Source organism: Microchirus variegatus (genome assembly GCF_963457635.1).
Source record: "Microchirus variegatus genome assembly, chromosome: 2".
Classification (NCBI taxonomy): domain Eukaryota; kingdom Metazoa; phylum Chordata; class Actinopteri; order Pleuronectiformes; family Soleidae; genus Microchirus; species Microchirus variegatus.
The window spans coordinates 13,189,192-13,206,835 of record NC_139803.1 but is presented as its reverse complement, the minus strand read 5'-3'; the positions used below and the strand labels follow the sequence as shown (position 1 = coordinate 13,206,835).

The window sequence follows — 17,644 nt, the reverse complement described above, 5'->3', positions numbered from 1 at the left end:
TTCATTATGTGCCCACGATGAGCCCAGATGGGTGGAATCATAAAAGCCCCACACTGCAACAAACATAATCAACCGTTTTCAAATCCACCAGGCAGCGAGCTAAAAATAGTTCCTCAGAAGTGGGATTGTGTTTGATATAAATCAAGTGAAGTTGAAGAAGAATCACGTGAAAAGTAAACGCAACGGCAGGAAAGTACAATATCTGACCACACTGTGCATAACGTGGTGTGAACATCTTTAGTGGACGTTGATTAAATTCACCACGTGAACATTTTTCACAATACTTTCAGTTCACGTGTTTGTATGTTTTTTGTTATTGGATTTGATTGCTAAAAGCCTCAACAAGGAAAGCACATTTTCATGTTCAGCAATGGACGCTGCTCGGTGAGAAATCCAACAACTATTTACTTTTTAATTTTTTTATTTACTATTTCCCCACATGATCAATTGTCGTTCTCTTCTACCAGGGGTCGTTACGATCTCGAAGCTGGACTCGCCCTTTGAATAGTTGGCAAATAAGAGCTTTGTTGGCAAAGCAGAGAAGTAGATGCTGTTTCGAAGATCCTGAGCTGTATGTGTGGCGGGCAGCTGTAAACACAAAACAAAATAATGAGATCGATATGCCGCGGCGTGAGCTGCTTGTGTAGAAACCAAGAGATGTAATGAGAGCGCGTACACAAGTTTTAATGACATCTGTAATATGCTGTAAAACTTCACCTGCTGCCACGAGGAAGTTGGCTTTTGCAATGCACTGTGAAGGAGTCATCTGCAGGCAAACTCTCGGCTGGAGTCGATCGCTCCTTGAGCTTAATCATGAACAAAACACCTTGTGTGGGCCATGTGGTTTCTATGCTCCAGCCAAAGACTCCAGAGGACACTGTAGATGCCCCAAAGCTGCTCGTCCAAGCCAAGAAACAGTTGGGTGCTGGCCATTTTATGGCCAATTTTGTCTCATTTGAAATTACATGCATTTAAACCTCTGACAAATGGCCTACATAAAGACACGAATGTTGAGCACATTGAGTCTTAACACAGTTTTCGCTATTTAATTGGGCACATTAGAAAAACGGTAAGCAAGCAACAGATTGGTTTTCACTTCAGTTTAGAAGTGACAGGAAGTGTTTCGTTATAATGGAACAAATTAGTCCACACATGTTCCTAGTTTATCGCAGGATATATCGCTCCACCATAATATTATTCAACTCTTATATATATTATGATTTTATTCTGTGTATGTTTTCTTTGCATTTGAAATATTGTCAGTGGCAGCTTATCTCCCATGGCTCCACTTCTTTACATAGGAGGTCCGTGCATGAAGACTAATGTCTGTGTTAACCTCATGATCTCTGCTGAAGTACTCAGTCCACAGATTGACCAGAGGGATGGTGGAGAGAGGAACACCTGGTTAGCTCCTCCATAACAAGCTGTCATAGTACCTAACAAACTCCTTGATTGTCTCCCCCTGGGAACAGGAAGCGGCCTATGTGCTATGTAAAAAACACATCCCTATTTTTTACCCCCAGTGGACAAAAGCATGTTAATTATAAATCACAATAATTGTGTGCGATGTGGTTTGATTCGTAGACTTTTAACCTCTTGACACATAAAATGCAGCGCTCTTGATGAAAATATCCTGTGGCCCAGATTTCCACTAGATGGAAAACCTTGTGTCAAATGATGCTAATAATGTGCACCAGCTGAACCGTTTTGATGTCTGCTCTGATGAGCAGCTTCTACGGTGACCTCACCGAAGATGTGGATGGGCGTGTGGGGGTGTGGGGGGGCTGTGCTTTGCAACCTTGGTTGCCCTCCTACGCCACATCATCAGCAATCACTCTCAAACCTCTCTGTGGCCCTCCCACACTCAGGCTCTGAGCTGAAGGTGATTGGTACTGACAAACTCAGGGGAAAAAATTATATGTGGCATAAGCTTGGCTGCATTTGTTTAGCTGCTCTTCAGAACTCAAAGCAAACTGGCAGGGATTTGCCAAATGATGGAGTTAGGGTTGGGTTAGGGTTAGGGGTTACCGTAAGCTGGTTCCTGCCAACTCCGGTCCGTTTGACTGTGTTTATCTGAACTTGTGGCTCCGTTGGATTGGCAGACTGGGGAAGTATACGCTGCTGCATTCTTTGAGCTGTCGCTATGTCTTTTGTGATGGATAAGATTGAGTCTCGAAATCCTCAGATGTTAGGGGTCAGGTATGCTCATCCCCCAACCTCCAAACACAGTCATGACAAACCTTAGGGTCAAACCAAGTGATTACCCCCGTACACATACCGCAAACTCTCCAAAGCCTTGAGTGAGATTTGTTGAAAAGGTAAATGCGAAGGGAGTGTCCAGACACAAAGGTGTGAACACTGACGAGGAGACTTAGCCGGATCTGTTTCACTATGTCATCATGTGAAAGAGCCCCACTGGGTGCTCCCTCCATGTCCAACCCCCCTCCCCACATATTAAGCATGCTCTCACCTTTCAGCCATCCTCAGTTGGCCCTGGGAATTTCTCACCACGATCTGGTTAGCCCCATCACAAAGAACCCCTATGGCCAGCGTGAAAGCACTTCCATACACACACACACACGCAAAGAACTCCACCAACATTCATCAAAAGGATGTATGAAAGGGAAACTGGAAATGACAAGCAGTCTCAAGTGGACTGATTCTGAGCAATTTGTCAGATCAGGTCTGGAGTTGTTGACATAGAAACACTCGGGATTTTTTTCATGATGCTGCAAGCTAATCGTTTTATTGGCTTTTGGAGTGGGATTTTGGCCACAAATTTCCATTCCTGTAATGTGCAACAGAAATAAATCAGTGAAGTTTTTCTTACCTTGTGTCAGTTAAAACACATTGTTTCATATCGGTTACAATGCACACGCAGGACTGGCTTTGGTTTATAGACCAGAAACTAGACCTTCCTTCTCTGCTGTTTGTTTCCATACAACCATCAACACTTTTGGGGTGTGACAATTGGAAATGACACACAGCTTCATGCCATTAAACTACCTCCTTTGTCTCCCTTTCTTTGAAGAGATTTTCTTTTTTTCTTTCCTCCAGATGACACAGTCGGATCGCTGATGTTTTTTTGTTTATCTCTGGTGAGAAGAGAAGAAGAAATGTGGCTGATGTTTTTATATCCGACAGCCAGTCGAGGATATACTATGCCTTCCCATGACTAAGGTCATAAAGAATACATCATATAGCGCACACTGAGGAGAAACCTAATGCAGTGTCCACTAGGGAGGGGACAGACCAGTTTATGAATATTGCTTGCTATGCGCTGGGTCAGCAGTACGGTTGCAGTATTCTGTCGTCCGACCTGTCTGAATGTGTTTAACACACTTCACTACAGAATGTTTTGCAGCAGCAGTCACCAGTACACTACTGGCCATCTCCGGGTCAAAGACATAAAAGTCATAAAAGGGACTGCGGCGGGGAGTCGTGACAAAGCCATTTTTAACATTAAAACAATGTTTGATAATGAGTAGCCGTTCCAGAAGGGGGAACTGCAGCTTCTGAAAGCCGGTGTGCTAATTACGTCACTTCCGGGTATTAGCCAATCACAAGACAGTTGGGAAGGCTCTACGCCGGCTGGCCAATCACAACACAGTTTATCTTCTGGGGGTGAGATTTCAGTCAGAAACACCGTGGCTGATGAGAGCTTCAGTGAGGAAAGATTTCTATCAGCTCATTTACAGCAACTAGGAGGTTTTTGACCAAAAAAAAAGTTAATGTATGTAAGTAGACCTTCATAACTAACATACAGTATGTACATAGGTGTGTAGAGGCCCATTTCCAGCATCTTTCCAGTGTTCTAATGGTACATTGTGTTTACTAATAGCATTACAAGGCTATTGGATGATGAGAAAACCCATTTCTAATCTTGTCATTATCTTGACTGTATTTTCTGTTCATTTTGCAACTCTTTTGATCAATAAAAGTGTGACTTTTAATGGAAAACACAAAAAAAATTGTATTGGTGACCCCAAACTTTCGAGCGGTCGTGTATATATGATGAAGAATCCAGTCACATTCCTCAAGGAAACATACAGCATCTGCACATGTGCTCCCAGGAACATCCTGCTATAATTTAATCCCCCCACGACATGCTTGATAGTAACGAAGTGCCCGCCACAGTGATGTCAGCCATCACTTCCTCGTCTTAACACATATCCAGTTTCTGTGTGTTGCACACTTGGTATAAGGTCTCTCCATATGTAAGGAAAACAAAAGGCGGCAGGCACACATACCAGTGCCCTCTCTCTCTCCCACACACACTCAGACATACAGCCATGTAATTTGACATAGGGCTCCTGTCAGACACACTGTGTCCGTATTACACACACCACAAAGCTCAGGCCAAGCAATAGTGTTTAAAGCGTTTTGTTATGCCTTCTAACCATCAAAGAAAGCATAACATATCTCCAACAAATGCTGTTTACCTTTGGTGAAGCCATAATATTTACTCTTTTCCTCATATCTCTTATTCTTTTCTCAAATCTCATATTTTCTAGACCATAACTTTGAGATTTCCATGAGATTGGGTTTTTCTTTCTTTTTTTTTAACATCTGGCCACAGAACAAGCAAGCCCCCCCCTGCCCAATGTTGCTATGCTCGTTCTGTTTCTAAACTGGTGGTGTTATTAATCTTGGCCTTCTGTTTTAAACCCAATTCCGTTCTGCCGGCCCTGTGGACAGCACGGTGTCGTCATCTGGTCAGACCCCGAGGTTAAACTCGGAGCCATGAATGGATCTCTGTGTTGTTCTCGTAGGTTTTTGGACCAGTCCATCACCAGCTGGGATTCGAGGCAACACCCTTCCCTTGTCCGGGCTCCCTCAGTCTGGACTGCTTTTGATAAAAACCCTCCTCTGATATCGTCAGAGCTGTCATCTCTATCGCACACCATTCGAGGCCAGGTCACAGACAACACGCTGAAACGCTGATTCGGACACGTGAACACACTGCTACATGGCCTCCAAATGCCGCACCATTCTTACGATACTGGTCTCGCATGATTCTGGCAGCTGTTCAGAGAAAGTGGGATTTAGCCGTTTTATGTTGAGTAGAAATTTGACACACATGCACAAGGGGGTCTGTGTGCACTCTGTCAGCATGACCTTTCTGGCTGAAGCTTTAATGCCAGTCCTTTGGTCATTAATCAAGCTTTACAAGAGTCACTGAGCACTGCAGCAGTGACCTGTCTGATTATTATAGCATTTGCCACAAGTAAACTGGTGTTGGGAGATTGGCTGATTCTTTGCTAGCAATTTGTCTTTTTCTTAAAGGAGACATATTATGCAAAATCCACTTTTTAATCATTTTAATACTTATATTTGGGACTCTGGAGGCCCTAGGAGTAGGCAAAGTGTGGAAAAGATCACTCACTCATGTTTTTTTTTAGGTCCGCCTCGGTGTAAGTACAGGAGATAAAACATGCAATGTTGACTTCCATTGTGACGTTACAATGACACATTTCTGGAATTGTTGTCTCGTAGAGCTCCGCTTTGTCCCTAAAAACGCGAGAGTGCAGGCTAGTACAATAGTATCCGAAAGAGCGGAAGTCTGCAAAGTGTTCTATTCTTGGCTGCACAGTGCAGCACAGAGTTCTACACAAACTTCCAGCCTCAGAGGATTTACTTTTTATATACGACGGCAATGTGCCGGCTAGAGTCGGCAAATGATCGCTTTTCCAAATGCTAACTGCTGTTAGCAGCCTGAGCCTCAGTGACGCACGGTTATTGAACTGCTTCATCCTTAAGGTATTTTGACCAAAGCATGTCACAGACATGTTCATTAGGACACCAGGGAACTAGGATAGAAGTAGGGTATAATATGCAGTAAAGCCAAAGTAAAAACATGGAAATGTGATCTTCAGCTTCATTTCTCTGCAATTCCTTGACCATCTTGTTCCTCATTTATTATGCAGCATAAGAATGAGAAGAATGTTATCCTGGGCGAGCGCTCTATCATGTGCACTTCATCCTGTTGCTGGACGAGTGCATGCTTGCGTGTGTGTAAAAAAAAGAAGTTGAGCGCTTGTTGTGGCACCCGAGTGGAAACAAAACAGATGTCAGCTGGTGCAGGCAGTGTGTGTGACAGCGGGGGCCTCAGAGCTGTATGCTGGACGTGTGGCGTGATGCTCCTCTGCTGTTCGGTAATATGGCTTGAATAAACTCTCCAGGACCAGGGCTGGCTTACTGTGACATTGCTCGACTATTGGAGGAGATATTTCTGGCAGTTCTAGGTCAGCTTTGTTGATTTATTCTTTTTTAACTAGATACGATACCATCTTTGTGAAATAGGGGAGAAAACACTGAAGGGCACATTTAGAAATTTGGTCTGCTGAAGACAGAGGATAAGAATCATGGGAGAATTTAATGCGGTTTCTAGTGTGCTCTCTTTGCCTCATTTTGTCCAGGTGCTCTAACTGTGAGTTTGGTTTTTCTTGCCACCCGCATCTCAACCCATCTTTCCACACACCTTACACATTAGCACATACGCCTGGTATCAGGGAGGGATGCCTATTTTGTGTCCAGATGAATAATGGTCTGATGGAGAGAGTAGAAATATGTCATGCTGGAAGTATGTAGACTGCAGACTTCTCCTGGAGGTATACTGTATATCTGTCTTCTCCAAACTACATTCGAACGTGGAGAATGTGGACACATGTCTCCGTGATATGCGCTCGTGCTGGGCCAACGCACGCTTGTCGTAGGTTGTTTGAGTTTAATGATGCGCTATATGTTCACCTATCTTGCAGCTGAGATACCAACACGGCTTGACCACACCAGACCTGCAGCAGACACTACCCAACCTGAAGAACTTCCTGGAACATGGTCTACTGGTCCGGTGGTAAGAGTCAAACACTTTACACCACAATTACTGTATATAGTGTTATGAGTTAGTGCAGCCTGGGAGATGTTCTATTATATTCATTGATCATGGTGTTTAGTTGAATCAAATGCAAAGATTATCCACTCAATCTTTGTAATAATCAAGAAAAGGTTTTGATTTCTCATTAGTGACTTAATAATCTGAAGTTCTAGTCATCGAAAAAGTGGATACCCAAGGCAGGCTGGCTCAGATTTAGCCAGCCTCCATATGTCTGTAGCACAATATATATTTTTCTTTAAAGAAAGAATATGTAAGAATGTGGCCAAAAACCGTTACTACACTCAAATTCAAAATACCAAGGTCTTTTAGGTTTCGTTTTCTCCGCCATTGTTGCAGCTGAGACTCTACTGACTGCAATGATTGGTAGACGGCGGTAGGTGGCGCCACATTCCAAAACATGATTTCAAAACATAATGCAAATATTTTGCCTGTACTGTTGTTGTTGTTGGTGAGTTCAGTTTGTTATATGAACATTATTCCTGAGTCTCTGTGACATATTAGGAGGATTTAATGGCCAGTTGATTTAGATGTATTACATAATGCACCTTTAATGTCAATGTGCAGTAACCATGGTAACAATTGGGTGTCAGGGAAAGGGTAACACAACACCTTTAAAGTCAGGCTCGGTTAGTGCTCTCTCTGGCTCAGGTCAGGTTCATACAGTGTGGCTTGTGACTCTAAAAACAAACAACAAATAAAACATTCTAACATCACAAAATGGTATTTTAACAAGTAATTAGAGCTGAAACTAACATTTGCATTTCAATGCTAAAGGGTTCGTTTCCTCTACTGTGTTTCTCTCCCCTCTATCACCCCTTCATGCTTCACCGTCCTATCCATTAAAGGAGAATAAAAATGCCATAACTCACCTTTGTAATGATGCACCACTTCTCTATATCACCACTACCTCTGTATATTTTTAAAAAGCACTCAGTGATGAGATTTGCAGCAGCCACTTTGTCCTGGTATAAGTGGAATGCTCAGATCACGGCCTCTCTCTCCCTCTCCAGTCTTATGGCCTGTAAATAACCTTGGACTAAAAACCTGTGGGTTGCCTGCTTCAGGCCTCAGATCCACTGGCCTATAAAACAGAAAGCTGTCTTTGATCTCCACTCCTCTCCCAGGGTCAGCAAAGGGGAAAATTTGTATTACACACATTAATTGAATAATCTTTTGTTTTGAAAGGAAAGAGGCCATGAAAAGCCTGAGCTCTCAAATCAGCCCTCAATCACCCCCCCTCTGTCCTTAATGGGAAGTGGAAGGGTCCAAAGATACATGAGATGAAAGCATTTGGGCCCACTCACCCTCAAGCTATGTGTTTGTGTGTGTTTGTGTGTACGTACGTGCATGGAGGATATTAAAGAAGCGAAGGATGAAATGTAGCTGCTTCACATAGGCATGTCACAGTGTGACGATGACACCACACGCACACTTAAGTTCAGTTGGACTACTGTCCGTGTCCCAATATACGAGTGAGGAATCGATTTATCGAATAAAGTGTGTCCGTCTCGCTACCCTAGGTGGCGACGTGCTCCCTTTCAGCCTGTTAGTGTCAGACCGTTTCCGTTTTAGCTTGCGGCCAGTTGTTAGAGTCTTTTTTTAACATCACTGAACTTTGAAATATTAAATTCTTAACGCTGCATTTAATCAGTTTCCTCATAGTTCTAAAATGTGCCGGCCTTCTTCTGTGTACCAGCTTCTGCCAATATTTTCGGGTTCAAGTGGGTTAAGTCATCTATTATTCATCAGAAATCATTAGAAATTTGAGATAATGCCATTTTAGACTCAACAAAAAACATTCTTTACATGTGTTTTAAAAGTCTGGTGTTAGTCAGACTCAATAATTTGTTATTTTTCTAATAACACAAACCTACTGAGTGACAAAAGCTGTTCTGAATCGGATGTCATCTGGTGAGAAGACGCTGCGTTTCTGGTCAGACGGCAACTTTCAATATACACATTATACCACATCACACACACACACACACACACCATGTCTTCTTTTATGTATTGGAAGTATTGTTTAGTTCTAGCAAGTAGGTGGACTTTACTTTTGGACAGAGCCACTGCTTCAGTATTTCTCTTCCACGAAAAACACGAGATTAATAAGTTCCTCCTCATTTTCAGGGTGCTTTTTGGCTCGCTGTCAAAGTGTACGCACTACTCGCACTCAGTAACTCAGTAACACCAGTGGTTTTCTGACTACAACATGGGAAGACGTCTGCTGTGAAATGGCCCATATGCTGCCTCCTACACTCAAAAAAGCAAGATATATGTATATATATGTATATACATATATTTATATATATATATGTATATTTATATATATATATGTATATATAAGTGTGTAAATGTATGTATGTATATATATTTATATATATGTATCTATATATACATATGTGTATGTATATATATTTATATATATATGTATCTATATATACATGTGTGTATGTATGTATATATATTTATATATATATACATATATCTATATATGTGTATATATATTTATATATGTGTATATATTTATATATATGTATCTATATATTCATATGTGTATGTATTTATATATATATGTATCTATATATGTATATATATATATGTGTGTATATGTATATGTATATATATATGTGTATGTATGAATATATATAGCTGTAATTAGAGGAGGAAGTAACACCCACAAAATCCTCCTTACCCCAGCTTTCAGGTTAAAATAAAATTACTTTTTGAAAAACTTTCCTCATAATGCTCCTCCAGCAGGAATGAGGAGGGGATCGCTTAATCACTAAGCCTTGTCGTATGAACGATGTACACAGCTTTTTCCTTTACATGATGGTGTTGTACCAATTTCCAAGGCTGTGACCCAGCCCATGAAAAATGACTGCAGCTGCAGGTAGTTATCCTATATAGACTGTATGTGTGTGAGAGAGAATCTAATCTACTTCCTTTATCCCTTGTTGCCACCTCAGTCTTCCACGCATCCAAATAGGGATGATGTGATGAAGGATATGGCTGAGGGAACTGTTTCCAGAACAGATTTGGGGAACGGGTCCTTCCTCTCCGTGTAGAATTAATTCAGCATACATTCAGTCTGCAGGGGGAGAGCCTTCCCCTCCCCAAAGTGCCAAGACCCACACCATAGGAGCTTTGGAGGATCATTTTATACAAAGTGGTCGGAAAAACTGAGGAAAACCAGAGGGTGTTTAAGAATATGACCATTTTTTAACAGTTGGCATGTGATACTCATCTGTTGGGGGCTGCTGATCATATCTTTATACATTTCCAAACAGTGCTGTCTCAGAAACACATCATAACATGTCATAACATCTACAATCAAGCTCTGGTGAAAAATAGACAGTATAGTTTTTTTTATTATTGTGCTCAAGGATGAAAAACTGCAGAAAAATGGTGAATCTATTATAGCAAAGAAGACAGAGACAGTACCAGAAAACCAATTCTTTGTAAACTGCAGTCTGCTGAGATCAAAGCAAATGCATTCAACATGCTCCCATTTGCTGCTCCACATCCGCTGAGGGCCTGGCAGAGGTTCACAGGGCCTTAATCCCACTCCGGTGCCTGGAAGCAGTGCTACGTATATATGTGTGGGGGGGTGGAGGCAAGGTGTGGCAGGGGCGCCTGATTCAGGCAGATTCAACGCCACAGCTGGAGGATGTGAGCCTCCCCAAAGACCCCATAGCGAGTGAAAAGTTAGCAAAACCACAGTAGTTCCCATGTGTAACATGATGTACACAAAGCATCGTGACATTTTGACATTTTGCGGTCTCATCAATGACATCCAATATTCTTACACAGTACATAAAATTTGCAAGGTACATTAAAACAGACATGGGGCCCTATGAATTCAATATATTTAGAAAAATAAATTATAGTTTGCAACAATAAATCCAGAATATTTTAGTTTTTTCATGATCAAACAATTTCAACTTAACCCATCTTTCTCATATAAACCGTTATTCTAAACCACATTTGCATTCCATTTCGGAAAGGAAGTTATGATTATTATTATTTTTTCAGAGATTAGATTAAAGATTCACCTTAAAGGATGCTCTTTGGTCTCCTCCTTTGCCTCAGTTATGTTCGAAGATACAGCTCAATTAGCTCTATTTAGACTTCTTGTGACCGATATAATGTACAGTTTCTTTACCTTTCTTTTTTTTACGTTTGGGTTTTTGTGGTGAAGGAAAAAACAGTGTAACGTGTTAACAATTGAGCATTAGATGTTTACATCTGTAGCTGGGAGGCAGGCAGGCAGATGTTTGGGTTCTTTTTACTTCTTGACAGAATCAGGCGAACTGTTTTCAATCTTCACCCTGAGCTTTACTGTTAATGTAGAGTGGCACTAATCGTCTCAGACTGAACAGGTGTATTTTCCAAAATGTCAAACTTCTTTTTGTGGGGGGTTTCTCCTGTTGTCTGTCCAAATATATATTCTATATAACTAGAAAAGCACCCAGAGAGAGCAGACCTCCGCCAAGGCAGCTCAGTGTCTACAAAATACACTCTGCCGGCGCGCCTGGGTCAGACAGCATCTATGGATCACGGCCAAAATTTAATCACTTATTCGTGGTCCCATTGCGGACATTTCTGACTGAAAATATCATCCAAATCCATCTGTGACTTTTTGAGTTATGTTGCGAACTAACAGACACACAAACAAACTCCAGCGAAAACAAAACCTCCTTGGTGGCCGTAATAACATAGTGATTGAATGAACATCAGTGGATAATAGAGATAGTCAACTATTGAAAAAGTATGTGTTTTTGTACATTGTTTCCATTATAATACATCACTTTTTATTAGTGCTGTCAAACGTTAACGCACAACGCGTTTCCATGACGACTGACCGGAAAAAGACGTGCGTGACGTTATGTTTACGTGACTCCGGATTGTTAAAATGAGTAACGCTAAACTTAAAAAACAGAGGCACACATACGCGCAGTACACAGGTACGCTGGTTACTTGTAGCGCTGTTCTTATCATTTAATAAACAGACCGCTCCAGTTCGACTGTAGGCGAGCTAACAGCGCTAAAAGGAGCTAATGCAGCTAACGTAGCTAACAGATAAAGGTGCCTGGACTCCGGTGTCCGGCGGCACGTAAACATGACGTCGTGCGCGTCTTTTTTCCGGTCAGTCTTCATGGAAACGTGTCACGCGTTCTTTTGCACAGCACAACTTTTTATATTAAATATTTTAATTAAGAAATTGTCATGCCTTGTTATCATGTCATTAAAGGGCAGTTTCACCCATTTTTCCCCACTCAGTCAAATGAGGAATAAACCATTATGATATTTGTTTAATTCACATTCTGTTACAGAGTTGGATTAAATTTGACCATTTTGTTTTATAATAATAATAATCATACAACTTGACAGAAACACAGAATGGCAGTGTATAGGGCTTTTATATCTGTTGTTGTGGTAATGAGACATGTATCCACTGTCTGATGATCAAATAACACATTTATCTCTGGAAATTACACAAAAAAAACCTGTATATTTTTTAGGTGAAGTGGCCCTTTAAGTCCTGCTCTATTAAAGCAGACTGAAAACTTTCTCTAAACTACACTACATAATCTAATCTTATCTCCTGTTGTTTGTCTTGGCTCGGAGAAAAGGCTCCTGAGCCAGACTGGAATAAGAAGCGGTGTGTGCCGTAAAAACTCGTCATGGGACTGGACAGTAGAAAGGCCTGGCTGACCAAAATCCCGAGTCAGCCTGAAATATGCCAGGTTTGACATCAGCTGTGGAAAGGAAGGGAGCATGCAGAATGTGTTGGAGGAGTAAGAGCTATTTCTGAGTCGGTGTGTGTCCAGTTTTCTGCACGATGATTTAGGAACAGCATTCAATGTCCAGTCAAATGGTTGTCAAAGTAACAAAAGCTAAAGGCCATCTAAAGTACAGATATTTAGCACAGCATATTAAGCTGAAATCATGAATGTACTCCTGATCCACAGTTATTGTAGTTGTTGTAGTTCAGCTAGAGGCGTCAAAGTAATCAAGAGCAACACTTAAAGCAGAACTTCGCACATCTGGTCAGTCTTTCACCTTTCCTCTCCATAGTGGAGTGCAGACAGCCCCTCCAGTCTCCCCGCAACAAGACATTTAACCATCACAATGACACTAAAGCTGTTAAATTATGCACAGTTCCGCTTTAAGTTTCATTCACCTGCAGTGAAAATGCAAACGTGTTTATGAGACGAGGAATTCTTCAGTGGGGCCAGTTACATCATTGCATGCAAAATAGCAATTTCTCGTCAACCACAGCCTCTAACAGAAAGACTCCACAAAGCAGGGCTTAATACTGTCTCTGCATATATCTGATACGGCGAATATTGAAACCATCAATGTTTTATGCGAGTCTACACCCATGCTAGAGGCTGTGTGAGGCTGCACAAAGGAATAGTGGTGTAAATGATGATGATGGCGTTTAGGGATCCACCCATTACCTTAAAACCACAAATATCTACCTTATGGTAGCAGTACAAAAAACAAGTCAGAGCAACAGTGTCATTTTGATTATAATGTGGAAGTGTTGATTCAGCGGACCAATCATTAATATACTGTAGTACAGTAGTCGTGTTATATTGGACTGCGATGTCTCACATACAATGGCAGTTTGTCCAATAATGGTTCAGATAATCTGTTGTGAACCAAAGGGGACAGATGACTCAGTGAAACATCCGTAGAATGCCATTCCATCTCTTATCACAAACCACATTAAAGACGACTTGTATAAATGACTCATGCGGTGCGCCAAGAATGTCAACAAGAGCCACCGTTAGACATTTGGCCTCATGCTGTATTGATTTTTTATGAGTTTCGGCGTTTCCAAACAACCAGAGGAAACTGGTTTTCAGCAGCTGTCTTCCTAGTGCTCTTCAGTGGGAGTCGACTCGCATACGTATCGAGCCCCACTTGAAGCCAAATATATATGTGCTATCAATATAGGAATGAAAATGTCTCAAGAAAAAAATGTTACTACTGTCCAGAGGTTTGCTTGGCTGGAGAAATCACGACACACCCATTCTCCTCGGTTACACATGCCGTAACTCTGCAGCACAATTAATGGTCTAGCGATGCAGTTATTCATCGTGCTCGAGCCTTTGTGTGCTGACTTTTTGTTTCAGTCATTAGCAATACATATATTCGTTGCTAAGATATCTTTTCATATCCGGGTTAATTGATTATGTGAGACGATCAGCTGTAGGGACGGAGGAAGGAAATAGCTGATGATGATGATGATTAAAATCAAAGTGATCGAATCGGTCCTAGCCGTAAGGTCGAGCTAATTTTAAAAAGTGACTTATTAGCATGTTATAAATGATATGTCGGATCCTTAAACTGATTTCCAGTTTTAATTTTTTGACTCCCTTCCAGAGAGTTCACGATGGGTCCATTTGAAAAGTCTTAGGTGTTTGAGAACCCTTACACTACCATTAAAATTGTGGGGTCATGTAGAAATGTCCTTATTTTCTAAGGAAAATCACATTTTTTCAATGAATATAACATTAAATGAATCAGAAATAGACTCTATACATTGTTAATGTGGTAAACGACTATTCTAGCTGCAAACTAGTCTGTTTTCTTAATTGGAATATGTACATAGAGGCCCATTTCCAGTGTTCTAATGGTACATTGTGTTTGCTAATCGTGTAAGAAGGCTATTGGATGATTAGAAAAACCTTGAACTCGGTTTATTCACTATATTTTCTATTCATTTTGCAACTCTTTTGATGAATAAAAGTGTGACTTTGTGTGGGTACAGTTGACCCCAAACTTTTGAACGGTAGTGTACATCTTTTTCCCCTTCCCAGAAAATGAGGTGTTAAATCGCTCATTGTTCCAAATTCGCCCACAAATGCTCTCGTGTTGAATCAACCTTGTGCTCGTTTGGGGTGCAGGCTAAAGCCACCGGTATAAAATAATGTGTTTTTTAATGCATGTGCACTGCCAAGTAAAGCACAGCCCCCATCTCCTGTTTGCACACTTAAGTCTAACACTCTCCGGGGATCAGGTCATTACCCACGTTTGTATTTTCTTAACCCTGACCCCACTTGACCATCTGACAATTACATTTGCGATCCCCCAATTAGCTGACATTTTCTGTGCAGTATTTACAGGTTGTTACCCCGAGCCATTGCATACATAACTGTACGTTGATCGGTTCTCGTTTTCCGGTAAAAGAGGCACTTTGACGTTTTGACAAGCTTTTCTTAAAACTAGACAGGCTCTCGCTCTTGGCTCTGTGCTGTCCTGCCTGTGAACCCTGTCAAGGACCACCTCGACAGGGTGCCTGCCTGTACGGGGTCAAGGTCGGCGCTCTATACACATGCTGTCATGTGATTGGTGTCCATCAGGCTTCAAGCTAGGACACATTTACTGCACATGTCAGCCGATGCGCTCGACAATGGTGTCCAAGCGCCGCTGTTTTTAAAGCTGGACTTCCTCTGCAAGTGCCAATCGACAGGAGGAGAATTTACAAGGACGTCTATTATGGCTGCGTGTCCAACCGAACAAGCCCGAGTTTTGTCCTCAACCAACAGATGTGAGCTCAGGGAGGCCCTGCTTCACTTTTGACCTCAACCGTACTGCGCCTCAGCTCCTGAGATAGCGGACTGGTCACGTTAGGCAGACTGCTAAGTAGTCCAGTAAATTATACGTGGCCTTGGGCTATCAGAGGAGGTGGTGAGGCCCCCATTTAAGTAAATTTATGGCTCCAGTACTGATGCGGGGCGGGGTGTCCTAGATCCTGAGTCTGTTATCTGTTATGGAAGAAAATGTCTTACATACTTGGATGGCTGCCTGCTGAGCTCTTCTGCTCGGCGGAACGTGAAGTTAGTCTCACAGGTCACACAAATGTTTTGCGGATGTCAAAAGGTGGAGTAATTCACGAAGGGCTGCAGCTGTCCTTGTCCTGGATCAGTGATAAGGAGCTAAATGAAGTAATTGTGTTGTCCTCGTGTTTATTTATGGTCATTTATTGTCCTTTGCTTTCTTCCTCACAGTGACCGACACCATGTGTCTAGCTCCATCCCAGTGCCGCCCAAGGCCCAGCTTGGCCCGTCTGCTACCTCAGAGATCGGCTACCCTAGCCACACTAGCTCCCCAGACCGTGGCCTGAGGAAAAGGGCAAGTTCAGAGGCGGATAAATACAAACCGACGCCTCCAGCCAGCAACAATACAGCCATGAATGAAGAGCCACCCGCAGCTGGCCCGGCACCACCCTCACCCTCACACAAACACCTGTCATCCTCCCTTGACGCCAGCATGGCCTCGCTAAACCTGACCAAGACGACGGACAACAAGGAGGAAGAGCACAGGGAGGAGAAGGAGCAGTGTGCGGAGACGGAAGTGGAGGGACACAGAAGCACTGGTGGAGAGGTTGGACTAGATCAAGGAGAAGAGACTGAAGAACAACCACTGAGCAGTACAGGGGCACCTGAGTCCTCTACAGTGCAGGGAACTGGTGAGGAAACAGTGGCCAGTGTTCAGCACACGGGCACCATGAACGGCTCGTTGGTAACAGGACAGGCACCTGTCAGCCTGGTCTCAGATCTGCACTGCTCTGTGGAGCAGGCTGAGGAAATCATAGGCACAGAGGCCACTGGTTTAGGGATGGGGGGAGGGATGGGGTTAGGGTTGGAAGACGAGGCCCGGCTGGAAGACTACCACTGCATCCCTGTGGACCATGCAGTAGCCGTGGAATGTGACGAACAGGTGCTGGGTGAACTGGACGTCGCCGGGTTCGAGGAGTTCTCCAGGCGCATCTATGCACTGAGCGAGAACATGTCCAGCTTCCGCAGACCGCGCAAGAACTCTGATAAGTGAGGCAGAAGACCTTAGACGACGAGGAGGAACGGAGAAGCTCGCACACTGGGTTTGGACAAAGCATCATGAACTGAGAGGACAAGGGGGAGGGGGAGGTCATCACTGCCTCGTCACAGCATCAAAAATCATAGGAGCTATTCTGGAAAAATGACCAATTTTCACTTATTGTAAACATTTCCATTGTAACCTTCTTTTTTTTTAAATGTAACAGACAAAAGTGGAAGTACTGGAACAGGAAGCTTGGCTTTTATTTTTTTGATGCAAACATGAATATATCACTATAAATTTTTAACACTGGATACAAAACAATAATTCCGGAATTTAATTTATTTTTAAAATTAGCCTTCAGGATTACGTGTAGCTTATTGTGTCGTTCCATACCAGGGACCATTGGTGTAAAATTATGCACAATAATGTGCATCACTCACACATACACATCCCTTCAACCGCTTGATGGTGGGCGGGTCTGATGCTTGGTGTTGATGGCGCGATCGTAGCAAGAGTTGCTAAATGAATAGCGTGTAGTGTTTGAGCAAAACTCAAAGCTGAGCGTGATTTGATTGGCTTGCCTTTGCACTGCCTCTTCGACGGCCCTTAATGAAGCATAAAACCCTTCAGCTGCTGTCAGTTATGTTGCCTTCTGGCTAATTTTGGGCTAACTTCTTGTCTATTGCTGCTGTTTGCATACCCCTGTTACCTCATTAAAATTTGATTAATGGACAAAATCCGAGAAGCAGAAAGGACCTCCTCTTTGTGTAGTTCCATCTCCTGACTGGATGAAATGTTGTGGGGAAAACCTTCAGACTGAGCAAACAGAGCTGTTGGAACATCAAGCATCTTAATTTTAACAAAAGATTGTCACTGGCAGCAGCTTTAACATTAGCAATATATAATAAAATCATG

The 17,644-nt window shown here is 42.4% G+C and overlaps 1 protein-coding gene across 1 annotated transcript in view; it reads left to right on the top strand.

Moving 5' to 3' along the window:
* uvrag (UV radiation resistance associated gene) overlaps positions 1–16,741 on the top strand; it is a gene marked incomplete at its 3' end in the record, with an annotated part of 91,710 nt that extends 74,969 nt beyond the window's left edge. The window contains exons 14-15 of the mRNA XM_083910771.1: positions 6,762–6,853; positions 15,919–16,741. Coding sequence (XP_083766897.1) covers positions 6,762–6,853; positions 15,919–16,741 — 915 coding nt within the window. The remainder of the gene's footprint in view (positions 1–6,761; positions 6,854–15,918) is intronic.
* Positions 16,742–17,644: the final 903 nt, after the last annotated feature.